The sequence below is a fragment of the Chiroxiphia lanceolata genome, chromosome Z (assembly GCF_009829145.1).
Source record: "Chiroxiphia lanceolata isolate bChiLan1 chromosome Z, bChiLan1.pri, whole genome shotgun sequence".
Lineage (NCBI taxonomy): Eukaryota > Metazoa > Chordata > Aves > Passeriformes > Pipridae > Chiroxiphia > Chiroxiphia lanceolata.
In genome coordinates this window covers 26,798,964-26,817,113 of record NC_045671.1, presented here as the reverse complement: position 1 = coordinate 26,817,113, position 18,150 = coordinate 26,798,964, and the positions used below count along the sequence as shown (strand labels likewise).

Here is an 18,150-nt window from a genome sequence, read left to right as displayed (position 1 = left end):
CAAGTTTCTCTTTCTAACTCAGGTAGATTAAGCCCCACCCAGCTTTGCATATGGTATGTGTGATAAATACTGTGTATATGCACAAATTTACACCTGTTTTGTTCTTTTTTTCTGTATTCTGCATTTGAAAATGTACCGATTTATGACTTAAAGGCGTATGTGGAGTTGGGTTAATAGTGATAAATAGTGGGTTAATAGCGTTGGAATTCCTGTGAGCATGGGGGGAAAAAAAAAAGGGGGAATTCTTGCCCTTCTATGCATTTTCCACTTAGGGAGTATTATTTTGTGCTATTCCTGCATCTTTCAGTGCTCAGGTTAGTCAAATACTAGAACCAAGCATCCTGATTCTCGTTTCTTAAATTAATGTAAACTAGAATTTTTGTGCAGCAACAACTGAAGAGACACTAAAGCAAATAAGGGGAGATTTAGAAGGAAATGTATAAAAATTTCGTTTGCTGTCACGATATGTAAAAGAAGGCTGAAGTTTGTGCTGAAGCTAATGTGTGTCAAGTACTAGCAGCTGAAGCCCTGTACCCAGCTTGGGAATTGAAAGCAGGAGGAGACGAGTGTGGGAGTGTGTCTGGCTTTGGGAGGCTTCTCCTTTGTTCTGATCATCCATGAGACTGACTCTGATGGTATGAAAGCCCTGACTTCCCTTTAGGCTTAGCACAGTATTGCTCTGATGAAGCACTAGTTAATGACTGGTCTCAATTTTACACTAGATGTCCTAATAATTTGTCATGAAGCCAATTTAAATTCTTACCAGGTTACCTGCAACAGTTTTAATAGAAAAAGCAAAGCAATAAATAATTCTTCCACTTCGTCCTACTGTACTGATATTGATAAAAGGCTTTTTCACAGAGGTTCTATATATTTGTGAAAGCTTTTTTCTTTCTCTGAGTTATTATGAACTATAAATGAGTGTGTGCACGTGTATGTGAATGATATTACTTGGCAAATGAATGTCTCCTGCTGTCTGCTTTGGTTCCTATACCTCCCATGTCCCTAGGGCTTAGATAATTTCTGTCTCTAAAAAAGCATACATAATCCACAATGAAATGAGTCAGAGCTTAGAGGTACAAATTAAGAATCTGCTATTTTAACATTAGACCTTCTGGAAAATGTAACCTACCTGTTCTACTTGTGAGGCCTTACTTTTAAGTCTGTAGTTTGATTTCGTATTTCAGGGAAGAATGAACCTAATGGTCAGCCTATGAAACTGACACTGCATTGCTGGAAATTTGAAAACATAGAAGATAGGCTTGACTTTTCATATTTTCTTCAAGAGATCTGCAAGTGATAATCTTTTATTTTTTTGAGCTGCTGACTAAGTCTGTAGGGTAGATATGCTCTGGCAGATTGAAGGCTTGGAACTGCAGATGACTGCTAAATTAGAGAAAAAAGCCCCAAACAAACAACCAGAAACCTCTCTCAAAAAACCAGTCCTTTATTCTGAGTGCTTTTGCTTTTAGAAGAATACAGAGAGAAGGTGGGGAAATAATGATTATATTATGAAGATTTTGTGAGTATTGTCAGAGCTGAGTTTTTACGAGGATGCTGTGATGCTTGTAAAGGGAAATACCTTCGTTTCCTTCACCCAGGATTTTGGGAAACTTGTCGTTGTACCTGCAAATAGTTTTTCTGAACCTAATGGATCACGTTTTTCAACTGGACTTCATTGTCATGGCTGGTTTGCATTTAGTAGTTCAAAGATAGAAAATTGCTAATTTTCATTCATAGGATAATAAAATTGTTTATCTGCTCAGAGTATGGTGGGATTTGAAAAGTATGTTGTTGCTTTTCTTCTTGCTGAAGAATGTAAAGCAGGTGCAGTTTTAAGAGGTTCACAGTGAGAAACAGAAAAATTTCACCAGCTTGTGACTGACAGTCAAGAGCCTTTAGGAACATACCACTTGTTAATTTAGGAATTTCTTTATGCAGATTTCATGAATATGAATTATTGCTTGTCCTTATAGAAATAAAAACTAAATAACTTTCGCACATATCTGGTTTGCAGGTTGCCTGTAAGTGTGGGTTAGAATTAAGGTGAAACAATTGCTTGTAAGTCTAACTGATGTCAGAAATTATGACTAATGAGTAAATTAACACAAAATGCTGTGAAAGGCATGTGCTTTGAAGATTCCTTTTAAGAAATAAATGAGCACAAAATGCTTTTCTATTAAGTACTATCTGTATATAAATATGATAATTTTTTAATATATTAACTCCTAGAGTAATTGTGAAAATAATAACTCGTAATTTGTAATGTATCAATACTGTGTCAGTCTGAGATTACATTCAACATTTGTCTTTTTCGCAAGGATAGGAGGCATCATCACCTTCACCATTATTGAATGTGAACCAGTTTATGGTCTGTTTATTTAGAATATATAGCATTTCCTGATAAATATGTGGGATGCAATGAATGCTGCAAAATAGGAAACAGGGTGAATAAAGAGTTTGGGTTTTGGGTTTGCTTTGGATTTGGTTTGCGGGGGGAGCTTTGTGGTTTTGTGGGTTTTTGTTGTTGTTGTTTTTTGGGGACCACTTTTTATTCTGTTTGTTTGGACTTTTACTCTGTGTCAGAATTTTCTGAGTATATAATTTGGCACGAGAAGACTTCCGAATTTTTTACTCAGAACTAGTCCAGTCACATACCCCACTGAAACTTGATGTCACTAGACCAGTAATATATAAGGGCTCTACATTAAGTGAAAATTATTCTTTTAATGTTATGTGTGCCGTATTTTAAAGTGCATGGGCACCTGCCAGACCACATTGTTTACTCTGCCCTCAACCTGCATTGCTGAATGTCAGCTGAAAGTGTTTCATGGGAGCAGTTGTGATTATCATCTTCCAGCTTTTATTGCTACAAAACGAGTCTTTATAACCAAAACAGTTACTTTAATTTTTAAAGAGTCTCCTAATGTCAGTATGTGTTAATTTACAAATGAGGCATTTGAAAGAAAGTCTTAGCAGTTTTAATTTTTCCTGATGTCTTTGTTACTTTATTCACCTCTGCTATGAATGCTTGCAAAGGGTACAATAGAATATATTTTTGGCAATTTTTATTCTGATTTAGGAAACCTTTTCATGTATCAAGCATATGATGAAGTCAAATTATAATATACCAGGAACTTCGTTCACTCCAAGTAGAGAGTCTAGAAAGAAATGCTTTAAGGTCTACATTCTCTATATATCTTGTCCATAGTAAGTCCACATGCTGAGCTTGCTGTACTGGCACTGCAGTCATCCCATTAGCTCTCACCTTATCTTTAAAGAAGGTGAAGTCTTATCCTCATATTCATCTTTTCATGAGAGGAGTATGCCCATAAAAATGTCTCTACACAAGAGTAGTTCTCTGAAGCTGTGAAAAGAAGGGGACTGAACTGGGAATTTCAAAAGTATTTTGTCAGGCATTTTATTTGAGTGTGGAGAAAAAGTAGTACATGTCCTTAAAACAGAGCACAGAGAACAGAACAGCAAATTTAAAACACATAATTCCATAACATGATGAAATGTGAGTTAGTTAGTTCCATTCACTGTTCGGAATTGTACTTAAACTTTAAAAAGGAAATGTGGAGGTGCAAAAGAGAAGAAAGAGATGTCTTATGTTTGTGCCAAGCTATTCAAATGTTCCAATCCAAACCAGTTATTTTAGTGTCTTGTTATAAATATATTTTATGGAGTCTTGATGTGCAAAAAACCTCCACTTCTTTCTGGATAGTGTTAAGGTATGTCTATTTGAGAAGCTCCTGTGCTCCCTGAGGGGACAGCTTGACTGTTGAAACAGTAGCCTAACTTCTGTGGGTTTAAACTCCTTAAAACAAATAAATGAAAGCTCAGTGTATTTAAGATGAGCTAGCAGTAAGTTCAGTTTTCCTCCATATATTAGAGTGTAATTTGCAGTAGTTCAATAGCTGTCACTTGAGCTTCTCAGGAATCCCAATAAGAAGTGCCTATTAAATAGCAGAGGGTGGGAGCCCTCAGATCTTGGATGACAAAGCTTATGGTACACTTCCTAAGTCCAAACTGTGGGTATCTTCCTCTGTAATTTTTTTTCTTGACAAAGGAATGTATCTAAATTCAGTATTGAATGTATCTGCATTCAGTATTGACATGAATATCTGAGTAGGCACTGGTATATGAACAAGCTGAAACAAACAAAACTTGGGTGTTTTGCATTGAATAGCCAATAATGCTGCAATTTTGATGATGCCCACAAGAGAAGAGGTGCCGATTTTAAATTAAGTCCACTTCTTTATTTTAATTATACTTCTGTTATTTTAACTGCAGCTTTATTGAGATGTTACCAAGTAGAGTTTCAAAAATGCTGGAAGACTGTGTACCATATTGGTAACATATTACATCTTATTTTTTTTGGCAGATTTAATTGCACTGGAAGGTTCCCATATAGATTGTTGCTGTGCTTAATGAAGTGTGCTGTGGAGAGTTTTTCTTGGACTATGCACTGCTGTTGTTAAGGGAGACTGAAAATAGTTGTCAGTTCTCAATCAAAATTGCCCTCATGTTAATAAGCACAACTGTGTGTGCAGTTTAATTGTGTTTGCTATCAGAGTGCCTAGCAGCTTAGGTCAGAATCAATGTCAAGAAACTGACAACATTAATTGTGGAGATAATTTGTGTCAAACCTTAATTAACAACCTTTATAAAGATAAAGGCAACAAATACCACTTTTCATTTGTGGTTCTGCTGGGTTATGATTTCACATACCCTTAGAATGATGGTGGTCGCTTTGTGTGTAATAAGGTGAACATGTTGATTGACTAATGAAAAGATGGATTGCATACCTGTCGTTCTCCATGGCTGGCTGGCCACTATCAGACCATAGTCTGACCATCTCTTAACCATGAATTAGCTTATCCTCACAGTTTAAACATTTAGACATTTTTATCCTTCTGGTGGAGCTGCAGAGCCTGAAGTGGAGAATTGAGCTGGTTTTCCAAATTATATTGGATTTTGATAATTTAAAGATGAACTGCTGAAAATGCCCATTGTATGGGACTACTATAAGCTTCCTGTTTAGATAAATTTATCTATGCTCTCATAATAATTTATGTTTTCTGATATCACGTAACCTCAAAGATAACTGTCTTACTTTCATGATTAAGTACTGGAGAAGAGCTGTGGCAATGTTTTTTACAGGAATTACTTACTTACGTAAAAAGTTTTGACCAGCTGCATACCTAATTTTTTTCAGCTACGTCATGGTCTAAGTGAAACACAAACTTCACAACAGTTCCCTTCCATACTGGATTTTGAAGCTTTTTTTATTGACGTAGACAGTATTAGTCTCCACATGCAATAATGTGGTCTTTACATACAACCTTAAAACCTTGTGAAAAATGTCTACAAGTAGAAATTGCATCATGTACAACTGCACTTGTCTTTTGCCTCTAATTCTTCGTAACACGTGTTGTTAGTTAAGAAACAACAGCTTTACTAATTGTTGGTTCAGCAAAAATGAACGTAGGACTGAAAAAACGTTGTTCAGGTAGCTTGAGCCATGGTAGGTTATCAGCCATATTTCTGCAACTCCACTATGTAGACATATCTCTGGAGAAACTAGTAAGCAATTTTTGTAAGGAGTCATAACAGTTATAGTCCTTTACCGAGTTTGACTCAGTTCTAATGAAAAAAGTGTCAGAAAACTGTTTGTACCTCTAACAGGAATTGTTTGGTGGAAAATTTTTAGTTTCACTTATTGCTGTTTGCACTGTTTGCTGCCTGTGAGCTGCTATACATAGTTACTGTGTGCTGTTGGACTTGAAGTGTTTCTCTTTCACTGGTTTGAGTTCTAACACTGAATTCAAAAAATGTCGAAAAGAAAAAATAAAAAGAAAATGGCAGCACATCATTTTTCACTTGGTGGCACACTGTCACAACTTGTGCCTCACAATATCAGGATATCAGATTCAGTCATGTCTCTTTACATATCAGAGTGTTGATTTAATACACACGTAGAGAGGGATTCAAAGATAGCAGTTTTGGTGAAACCCAGATGCTCTTCATCTGAACATGTTTCTGTCTTTTCTGTGGTCCAAGCACAAAACCTGTTGCTAGGGGAAGTATTTATATTGCTCTAAGTGCGTTTTATTTGCTATGATTTTGGTAATTTTTGACATCAGAGAAATTCTTTCATAATTTTCCCATGGCAATAGTGTCACACTATTTTGCTGTGCTCAGATTTGCTCTTGCATTTGGATTTAGGTACATTTTCACTAGGAAAATTAGAAGAGTAGATAGTTCAAGGACCCTTGAACATTCTGAAAACTTGAAAAATAACATATTTTCCTAATATTTCTCTGCAAAAAAAAAAAAAGCCTGCAGATTTTCAGGAACATTATAGTTTTACTGCATTTTTCAAAAAATAGCTGTTCTACATTAGGAGTAGGTTAAAAAAACTCATTTATTTTGTAAACCTATTACAATCTGCATTTTCTCATATTTAATGCAGCAACATAACATCAACCTACTGATTTTGTTTTATAGTAACAGCCACATCATATTTTGTTGGCATGTTAAATTATTTCAGGATTTCTTACAGTGTTGCCTACATGCATAATTGTAGTCTGCTGGATTTCTGTCATTAAAATAAACATGCTGGAAAATGTTGCCTGTGGAAAAACCAATTTAGCAGAGTAAGGGATTAGACATCAGAACTGAAGGGCAGCAACTTAGAAATGAAAACTAGCACAGCAGAGGTACATACCTATACCTAAGAGAGAAAAGGGAAGAAAAGAGAAGAGACAGTAAACATAAAGGAGCTGACTGCTGATACTTGAAGATGAGAGCAAAAATGAATAGCAACAGCTGCTACAGAGCAACTGCTGCTGAGAAAGATTATATAGCAAAGACTTGGGGTTTTTTTCATGTATTGCCCCTAAGTTCTCATTTCCTATAATTTAAATCAGCATCAGAAAGTGTATTGGATTTTGAAAAATTACTCAGCTAAGAAGAAGAATGGTTTAAATATTGACAGGAATTCTTCAACATTTTTGTTATCTGGTTAACTGTACTCTTACAGATTTTGATACTGCATCTTTAGAAGTCATGTCTAAATTTAAAAGTTTTGTCTCAACACAAGACTGATAAATTAATTTTAATTATGTTGTAACAGAAATAAAAGGAAAGCGAATAATTAATTAAAACGTCTTTTCATACTTTTAGAATGATTTCTCTCTACTGTTGTTGCAATAGTTAGATCTTTCCTTAGTTCTTCTTTCTGACAGAGTAGAATTTGGAAGTGAGCAGGAGCTATACGTGAAACTGTGCCCATGCATAAATCTCTCCTGTGTTACAGTCCTTTCTCCGTGGACTCCTAATACATAGTAATTTACCTCCACTACTGAAAACTTACAAATGCTTTCTCCTAAATGTCACTGATTTTAATGTCTTAAAGGTGAGAATCCTGTTTTCATGACATCCTGGGATCATAATATCAAGTAGTGAATCATAATATTCCAGTTGATTGATGAACTCATTTCGCAATAGAAATCAAATTGGATTTTTTATTTATAATGGTGATAAAATATAATGTGTGATCTTGCTATTCTGATTCCATCAGATTTCTGGTTTAGTATAAATTTCACTAGTAAAATCTGTAAGTGCTTTCCTGACCTTTTAGGGTTTTTTTTAATGCTTTCTCTTGCAGGTGAATGCTATCACTGGAGAAACAAAGCATTCCTTCTTTTTAAATTTTTAAATCTTGATATGGCTTATGTTTTTTTACGTTTACTGTTAAGATTAATTTGATTAATGTTTTTGGTTGTTTCAGCACCACCAAAGTTTACAAGAACTCCCGTTGACCAGACAGGGGTTTCAGGAGGAGTCGCCTCTTTCATCTGCCAAGCCACAGGAGATCCAAGACCTAAAATTGTCTGGAACAAAAAGGGAAAGAAAGTCAGCAATCAGAGATTTGAGGTATTAGGTCCATTGTTCTGTTCCTCTGAAAAACATTTTATTCCAACCTCACTTCTAATCCCACTATGTGTGCTTTATTATCAGTGATTTAGCAAAATAGGAATGAATATCAGGGGTAATTTGGTGGGAGCAGTCTCATGAAATTTTTGTTTTCCAAACTGGTTGTGCATAGCACCACTAAAGAGTAAACTGCTACTGCTGTTTTCTAAACTAACACAGTCTCACTGAGGAGCTTTGAGGTGCCTCTGTTCAGTTTGCTATCTCGTGAAGGAGATGGTCAGGAAATTACTTGAGCAGTGATTACTGTCTCCAAAGAGCAAGTCACCTCCTTTTGTGACAGAGTGCATCGAGCAGGCCTAGGCTGCTGCCAGTTCTGCTGCCACCATTCCTTACCAGTGTTGCAGAGAGAGATGAAAGGGGCATTGTGGTTCCTGCTGCTGAAGAGGACATGTAAAATTTGCTTCCTTTTGATTCTTTTCTTAACAGTAAATTAGAAAAAAGCCATAGAGAAAGCTATTTGTCTCCACAACATTCAATTAAAGGAAACAGTAAAAGTAATCTGTTCAAAGGATTCTGATTTTTTGGGGGAAATAAAAAATAAATATTATTCCCTCTTGTAGTGGCAGGAATAATTACTATCAAATGCAGATTAATCTTTAACATGAAGAAAAAACACAGAAAATGGGGGTAAGCTTTCAGAATAGATACCAAAACCGGCACTAAGAGTGTATAATTTTCATTATGTCTCTTCACTGTTTTCAATGTTAAATAACAGACTTCTATTGTCTTAAAAATGACTGTTTGGAAGATTAGTAATCGTATATAAAAGAGATGTGATATGCATCTTATAAGCAAATGACCTAATATATTAGAAACTGACTTAATATTGAAGTCCTCTGTGTTAATTTTTGGTAGTGTTTATGAAGATCACTTGTCCTGGCTTTCGGGTTAGATTTATTTAGAAGAATTGCATTTATTGTATAAACTGAATTTATTTTATTAATTTTTTGATCAAAAAAATATCTAAAGGCATTTGAATTTGTTCATTAGCCAATACAATTATTTGCTTGTGTATTTACTACAACATGAAAAATAAAATCATGAACTTAAATCTTACCTCCTAGTGCCAAGGACTGTTTGCACTTTGCAGAGCATATGCAGAGCTGTAATTGGCTAGAGGGATTAACACAGGAATTTTATTATAAATTCTACGCAATTTATCCTCTTCTGTTCAGAGAACTTTCACTCAAAGTGAATTCTAAACAGAGAAAGATTGGGCATGCATATGTTTACTGTGTTTTATTTTGCATTATATCGTGGTTTATTCACCTTATATATTTTTTTCCCAGTACGTATATAACTGTTTTTAGGGAGAATAAGCAAAAATAAAGTAGTTTTATTTCCATAAAAATATTTGAATGTAACTATTAAAAAAAACTTAATATATTTTAAAAATGCCTCTAGTGGACTGCTGAATGAGCTGTGTAGCCAAGTATGATGGGATGTATTTAGAAAAAATAGATGTTACTTGCCAAGTGTTTTATAATTTTTATTATGACCACTGAGTAGTGCAATTATAAAGTCTGTGGAGCACATCAGTATTTTAAATAGCATTCGTTCCTGTTCAAATTAAGGCCATTATTTCATTACATAGAATCTCTAAATAAGAACAAAACAACAACAGTAGACATGAGATTCATAAAAGACATATGAAACATTTGGAAAACAAGCAAAACCTGAGATTATCAGCTGCATCAATAAGAGAATAATTAGTTTGGCTTATTTTCCTCTTCTTTCACATTAATATTTTGTATATTTCTCTGAGTATGGTTACTTAATAATACAAGACATCAAATTGTTTTTCCTAGACACTTGTCTTTATAGAAGCCTGGTAAATACAGCTGGAAAGGACTTCAGTGGGACATCTGATCCATGTGCTTTCCTAGCCATGCTGGGGGTTACTTTTTTTTCGTCTTTCAATAAACTTGGGCAGTCAGTTTTTCATGAACCTTTTTATGATTATTTTTCCCACATGTGGAACCTGAACTTTTTTGCTGGAACTTGATGTACCTAGCATTCGGGGAACAAATAGTTTATTTCCTTTCTCTTGACTGTGTATTTGAAGACTGTTATCATTGAATGTTCTTGGTCATGGACTAATTCTCACAACTTAGTTAGAATAGTGGTGAGAGCTGTAAGTTGCTTCTGAGATTAGAATCAACAGTAAGACCTTGTGGGTCTTCTCTATTAATCTTTTGCCTTTTATTTGTGGTGCAGGTATATACTGTGAATGAACATGATACAGGAGTTGTCTTTTTTTTTTTTCTTCTTCCTCCAAATTAATTCAAATAATAGGAATTAGAAGAATCTGCTTTAAGTTACTAAGAAGTCTTTCTCAAAAGAACTTAAAAAGGAAAAGAGAAAGTAAAAAAAAAAGATTTAAAAAATTAAATAATTTTCCTATCTGGGTGGAATTTGTCCTGATACATGTCTTTGAAAAGCAAACCTGCTTTGGTGACTTGTATACCCACAGACCGCTGTCCATGAGTAGATTAACTGAGGGATAGGTATTTGTAACAACATCTGTGACAGCTTTTGTTTCCTTTTATAGGTAATAGAGTTTGATGATGGATCTGGATCAGTTCTCAGAATACAACCACTACGCACGCCACGGGATGAAGCTATTTATGAATGTGTGGCTTCCAACAGTGTTGGTGAAATAAGTGTGTCCACGAGACTCACTGTTTTACGTGGTAAGCTCTTTCTAAGCATAACTAATTTACTTCATCGAGCTCAAAGTACTATGTTGTTGTAAAAGAGAGGTTTCTCTCATGCGATGTTAAATACAGTTCTTTTCAAATGGACCTTACTTCAGTTCTGATGCTGTTGATTATAAACTTTTTCACATAATACTTGAATATCACATTTGTAACTTTTGACCACAAAAAGGTAATTGGAGATTACAGGGTTTGACAGATTAGAGTGAAGAAAATAAGTAAGAAATAAGTGAAACAGGAGCGCCACACAGAACAAGTTATTATAACAATTACTGCTTAAAAGAAAGTACTTTATGAATGTATTCGATTTACATTTTAGGGCTGCCCTAGGTAGCTTAGCTTTGCGTGATCAGCATTTACACAGAAATTTGCCCAATTAACTAATAGTGACCTTGAAAAGTTGCATGAACGGTTTTCAGATGATATTAAGTTGCTGCAAAATTCTCCCACAAAATACAATCATAAAAAAGCTGAAGGCTTCTTGCACTTCAGATATATATCACCTGAGTTCCTGAGTTGCATTCTTACTTCAATAAGAAGTTTTTGAGAACTGTAAAGGAAAAAATGAATTTTTTCGACTATCATTCAGGAGTGAGGATATTAATGTACTGCCAAGTCTGCTGTCTAGATAATACTCACGGGAGGAAATACTAGTAGTCAAATGACCTGAACAATTCATTTTGTCACCTGGAGATGAATGGACACTGGATTTGAAGACACTTCATGAAATATCACACTCTTTAGTTTGCAGGACTGCTTTTATGACTGAAGATTACTGTCTTGTATTTTGATATTATGTAGCATTACATGGTTCAAAAAATTAACTGCTAGGTGTCTTTTTACAGGAATTGAAGATGATTAAACAGCTTTAAAGAATTTAGAAGAAAATCTGTGAAATGTGTAATTTCAGTAATTTTTTCTTGATCCTCCCATCCCAAGCAATTTAGGGTAACAAGGAGATTTCTCCTGTTTTTCCCTAAAGGTGAATGTTTATTAAAAAAAAAATTTATAATTTAATTAGCTATTTTAATCAGTACAGACAGTATTGACATTACTCTTGAAGTCAGCTAGCAACACTATGTGCATATATAGCAAAAAATAACCCTAAATAATAACCCTAAGTATATATGTATTTTTTTCTTAGAGGTAGTCTGACATAAGCAAACTTTTTCAATATTTAAAAAGTTCTTATCTCTAATACCATGATTGTTCCTTGTGTTACCTTTTAAAAATTCTTCCCAGTCTAGCCAATGAAAATGGGAAGATTGATAGATTGATATTTTTAACAGCACCATGGTCTTGTTCTTAACTTCCCAAGATAAGGTTTTCCCTTTATTAACTGATAGGAACACTTTTTATGTACAGCTTCCACATTATTAAAAATGAACATAAAAAGACATTTTTTTATATTCTATTAGAAGTTTTGCAAATTAAAGAGAGATGGGGAAAGCGAGGGAGGGAAGCAAAAAACAACGTGAAAACTCAGGTGGAAATAGTACTCTTTATCTTCACAGTTTCTTGAAATGCATTTATAAGACTCTCTGATCATGAAATGGGCATATATTTTTGAAAGATACTGTTCTAAACCAAAATTATCATTTTGGGTTTTGTAGAGAAGCAACAACCCTCATCTCTGCCTAGCACCATAGCAGTTGAAAAAGGCAGAGGAGGTGTCTGAGTGTCCAAACTGACTGAATGTGGTTCATTTCTTTTCTAGTCCCATTGATTATTTAATCAATTTCTTGTAAGGCATATGTAGCTTTGCTGCCTATTTTTTGCTCCATAGTAAGAGCAGTAATAGTAACTCAGTGTTACTTCAGACAACTAGCATCAGATGCTATTTTAAAGTGATACACATGGATATTCAAGAACAAAGCATATATACTATTAGTTGTGAAATTACAATGTAAGTAAATTTCAATTTCAGTTAAAACCCAATGATATATAAAAATTGAGCATTGTCTCCAACCATATATATGGCTTTTGCAACTGCTGGAATACATTTGACCCCAGGAACAGATTTATGGATATAATCTGAAACTGGCAACATATGAGAACTCGTGAACATGTTGTGACTGTGATTTATATAAAGGGGTGATATCAGAGAAAGCAAGAAGCATGCAGAGTAACAGGGCATTATAAGGAAAATTTGGCAGTGTTCAAATTTTGAATGGCTATGAGTACAATGGCATGCTGTATTGCTTTCCAAGACACAGGATAGTTCAGTGCTAAGGGCATTAACCTTAGCTAATAGATAATTCTATTATTGCAAAACTCCTATTTTGCAAACTTACTTTCACCTTGTACAGTCTGCAACAGTGGCAGTGTGGAAAACACTCCATCTAGTTATGTCTTTACGGGAAAGAGTTCCTCTGTACCTCACGTAGGTGCTGTATATATCATAGATGTGAACAGGAATTAACAGATTTAATCAAATGCAAAACAGTAGAGTAAGTTAGATCTGTAGTATGCTTAGGCCTGCTCATCCCTTGGGCATATATGTGACTGGACTGCAAAAGATGCACATATAACTTTCATATGTTCTTTGAATCTTTCTACAATGGTTCTATCACAGACTCAGCTTAGCATTTTGACCTCTTGCAACATGGCATCTAGAGAAGAAGTCAGTGTACTCACAGTTCAACACAAATTATTGCAGCTCTTAATATGGAAGGTCAGTGGAAGGTCCTGGTAATTCCAGGAGCAGAAGTGTCTGTCTGTATTCATTTTGTGTGATTATTTCACAAAATCCAGCTTAACTGCCTCAAATAATTTCTTCAGCACAGAACAGCAACATTTTTGCAGATATCTCCATATCTTTACAGCCAAACTTGGCAGTTTTTCTATCTGTGGCATTGTTGAGTACACTACAGATACTACTGTATTTTTTTAGGTTCCTACATTATTACTAATTTTTAGTAATTGGGTCTCAAAGAACTATGAATATAAATAAATTTTTTAGCTTCTAGGTGTTAAAAGTTCACAGTGTGAGGAGGAAAAAGAGTAGGAAAGACATCTACAACATGATAACATTTCAAGGCCTTACCAGAGACAAAATACTGGACCCTTTTTTCTGTTACTAGAGTAAATCAAGAAAGCTTCCAGGCTAAACTTGCACTTGTTAGGATGAATATTGTGAGAGTCTAGACCAAGAATGAATGTCTAACTGGAAACTGCTTTTGATTTTCTGTATATAAAGGATTGGCTCCTTTCCAAGACAGATTCACCCATAAGAAAATGTTGAATTTGAAGGAAAGCAGGCCTTGAAAGGAGAAGTCTGGAAGTTGCCTTCCAGACAAGAGGAATCCATGCTATTTATTTTGAAGATCTTTGTTTTGAATGTTTTTGCTGAGAACCATATGAGTGAAACAGTGCTTTGATTCCTTTATTAATAATTTTTAGTGTTCAATACACATGCCTTTGTGACCAAGAAGGCCAGTGGTATCCTGAGATGCATTAGAAAGAGCATTGCCAGGAGGTTGAGGGGGATGACCCTGTCCCTCTGTTCAGCACTGGTGAGGCCACATCTGGAGTGCTGTGACACAGAACTGGACACAGCCTCAGTACAAGGGGGATATAGAGCTCTTGAAGCAAGTCCAGCGAAGAACTACAAAGATGATTAGGGGACTGAAGCATCTTTTTTAGGAGGAAGAGACTGAGGGAGGTGGGCATGTTCAACCTGGAGAGGAGGTGACTATGAGGGGTACTTGTCAATGTCTGTAAGTATCTGAAGGGAAGTTGCCAAGAGGATGGAGCGAAGTTCTTCTTGGTGGTGCCGAGCAATACAACAAAAGGCACCGAGCAGGCACTCAGGCACAGGAAGTTTTACCTGAACATAAGGAAGAACTTCTTTACTGTGTGGGTGACTGAGCAGTGGAACAGGTTGCCCAGAAAGGTTGTGGAGTCTCCCTCACTGGAGATACTCAAGAACAATCTGGACACAATCCTGTGCGATGTGCTCTAGGATGACCTTGCTTGGACAGAGAGGTTGGATCAGATAACCCACTGGTGGTCCCTTCCAACCTGACCCATTCTGTGCTCTGTGAAAAGGCAATAAAAACCAATGAAGTGTAGGATCTTCCCATGCTCTGTGGATATCAGAAATGGAATAGCTTTCCCTTTATTGTCCATTTGTTTCATGGTAAAGGCACCTGACTGTTTTTAGATCTTGCAAGTGGTGGCTATAGAACTATTTGCAAACTAAGTACCCTGTTATAGTCTATAACAGGCAGTTACGGAATGGCATGCAGATTTCTTGGAATGGCTTGCAAAGTAGTATGGAATTAAAAATATTTATCTGTAATGTTAAAAACTAGTTTGAAATATAGAACCACTATGTATCTTTCCTGGTTATAGAACAAGGATTCTGTTGTCATATATAAGTCTATAAATTGTTCAGGAAGGCAGAAATGAGGTGCTTCCTTCTAATAGAGAAATCAACAACAATTCCATTCAGTTAATTTTAAGGAATACCACTTTTCGGTTTTAAAAAGATTTTTTTTATTATTCCTTTATAAAGTTCTACCAAGACTGTGAGTACCTCAGGAAGCTTTAGCTTCGACTGCTGCTAAGATATATGATTGCAGCACAGAAGAGTAAAGATATTAAGCAAGGATATAGAGCAGAAGACTGAAGCATATTTTAGTGTTGCTGTATGGGAAGTAGAAAGAAAGACTACAACAGGGCACTTAAACAGAAAGCAGTTTGTTTTTCTCAACCCACAATTTTCTGTTATTGTTGTTGATCATACTGTACATTAAAAAATATTGACATATAGCATTTATTATTTACCACAGGCATTATGTAAGCATGAAAGAAGTAAAGTAAAACTTCTGTAAGAAGTGCATAGGTTAGTTACTCCTTTTTCTGTTTTTAGAAACTGATTGATTCAATGTCAAACAGTCATTGCTGCATAAAATGCAATAAAAAACCCAAAATATTTACTGAACAGTGTATCCTTGTTCATTGATACATACAGATATTGAGATAATTGTGAGAGATTATTTTTATTAGACTCTCAGAAATGCAGAACATTTGCACACTGTTAAACAAAACAAAACAAAAGCAAAAGCAAAACCAAAACAAAAAAACCCCTCAGAACAACTCAAAACCAGAGATGATAAATCCAAGGTGCTATAGTTTTTGTTTCTGCTACTAGCAATACATTCAATGAGAAAAGAAGCTCGTTTCTGTATTTTCACTGCACCCAGTAGTACCGAAATGAGAAAGAACTATTTTGAAGTAATCTGTCATCTGGGACAGCTATCTTTGAGGGCATAGAAATTAGACAAATGGAGTGGCATGGCTATAATGTTGGAAAATGTGCTGTGGGATGTCTCTCATTTCTAGACAAATGGGAGCTGCACAGTAGGAGAAATTTGCCACGTTCCAGCTGGAACTGTATAAACGATGTACACCAGTGTTTATCTGAAACCACTATATAGTCACAGTGATTATTGCCAGGGGGCTGCTAGTAGGACAGGCTTTTGAAAGCGGAATGAAGAGAAATAACAAAACCAAGAAAATACCTGTTCATGAGCTTAATACACTGGAAAGACATTTATCTCACACATATATTGCATGATAAGGCTTTTTAAGAGCCAAAAGAGTATCATTCCCCAAAACTTCCTGAACGTTCAGTGGTCATGCTATATGTAGCACCTTGTGACTAGAATTAGCATGTTTATTACAGTCCTATTTTTATTAAACCTCTTTTTGAAGAGGAATACTGTCATTCCTGCTGTGAAAATGGTACTTTACAGTTCATGTTGTAAAGCCTCTCCTGGGTAGCTGTGCAAGGAGGATTAAGGAGGGAAACACAGCTGCTTGACAGTCACATAAAAGGATTTTGTGAAATAGTGAAACAAAAGGAGAGGTAGCCAATACAACTCAAGCTTAAAAAAAACCCTTACAGGCAGTTGTAGAATGGCGTGCAGATTTCTTGGAATGGCTTATGAAGTAGTACGGAATTAGAAATATTTATCTGTAATGTTATAAACTATTTTGAAACATTTTCTTTGGGTATGTAAATGTTATTTTGGGCAAATAAAACATTAACCTTCCATGAGGTATAGGTTGAAATACTTCATGAATTACTGATCTTTATAAAGATGATGTGGTAACATTTAACCAGCAGCCAGAAGAGGATACAAAAGAATAATGAAATACATTGCTCATATTCCATGGCTAACTTCAAAGTTAACTATGTGTTTTAAGTTCTTTTGTAGTGCAGATGTATTCATAGTTTAGAAAATGCTGCACTCTATAAATTTCATAATAATCAGTAACAGGGTCTGTTACTGTAAATACATGATTCAGGGTATATTTAGTTCAGCTTTTAGGTTATTCACCTGAGCATATTGATTTGACAGTTATCTATTGTTGACTTTTGTGTAGTTCTTTAAAACCATGTAATAATTTAAAATAAAAAAAAATGAGTGAATAACTGCTGTAAGTATTATAAGACATTTCTGGCAAGTACCCCAGCTGTTGTTTTTTATGGTTAATACTTCTTTAATATTTCTGCTTATGGCCCTGGTGCAAAGTTTATCAAATACAGTTTTCTCAATCAGTGAATGTTTTGGTTCCTTTTTTTTTTCTTAGTTTGAAATGTACAAATTTTCCCTTCTCTTGCACACCATTGTGTTATAAAGAACCTACTACAGTCATGAGTTTAAAGCTATTCATTAGAAAGCTGCTTCCAAACAGTAGAGCAGTCACTTTAGAAAATGAATGAAACAGCAATCCCTGATTTCTTGATTGTCAGTGTAAATTCCGTTAGTCAAAAATTTCAGAGATTAATTACTTTGGAAAATCCAGAGCAGGCTGCTCAATTTATAAGACCTTTAAAGATGTCTTAAGACATCAAATTTTTTAGAGAAATCTGTCCTAACTTTATTCCCTGCAATTTTTTTTACTCATGAAATTTAATTCAACCCTTTGTCATCCCACATATTCATTTAACATGATTGATTATTCTGTTGTCATCATCATGGCTGGGCTTCGCGAACGAAGATTTGGGAAAGGCTCTATCCACATTTGTTACAGGTACACTGGTGGCTAATGAGGCCAATACGAGATAGACATATCCGATTGCAAAAGGCAGAGCAGAAAGACTCCTTAGATGGTATATTCTGCAAGGCACGGTTCTTTCTGCGTTGTCTTTTCTCCTCGAGAGTGATCCTGCGTGCATTCTCAAAAGAAGCAGCAGCGTTATAGACGGTGTGTCTCCGGGCCTCCTGATTTGAGGCCAGAGTAGACCAGTTATGTTGATCAATATGGCCAAGGCTGAGATGTTGTTTCAGGGAGTCCTTGTATCTTTTCTTCGGGGCTCCTCTCATACGGCAGCCAGTGGCAAGTTCACCATAAAGCAAGATTTTAGGGAGGTGATGGCCCGTCATCCTGGAGACGTGCCCTGCCCAGCGCAGCT

At 35.5% G+C, this 18,150-nt stretch overlaps 1 protein-coding gene across 50 annotated transcripts in view; it reads left to right on the top strand.

The window, feature by feature from the left end:
• PTPRD (protein tyrosine phosphatase receptor type D) overlaps positions 1-18,150 on the top strand; it is a 1,166,099-nt gene that overhangs the window by 929,232 nt on the left and 218,717 nt on the right. For 25 of the 50 annotated variants that reach the window (XM_032676409.1, XM_032676411.1, XM_032676410.1 and 22 more), the window contains 2 exons: positions 7,799-7,947; positions 10,556-10,697. In XM_032676409.1, the coding sequence (XP_032532300.1) occupies positions 7,799-7,947; positions 10,556-10,697 (291 nt within the window). The remainder of the gene's footprint in view (positions 1-7,798; positions 7,948-10,555; positions 10,698-18,150) is intronic. The other 25 variants (XM_032676455.1, XM_032676454.1, XM_032676453.1 and 22 more) reach the window with 1 other exon arrangement.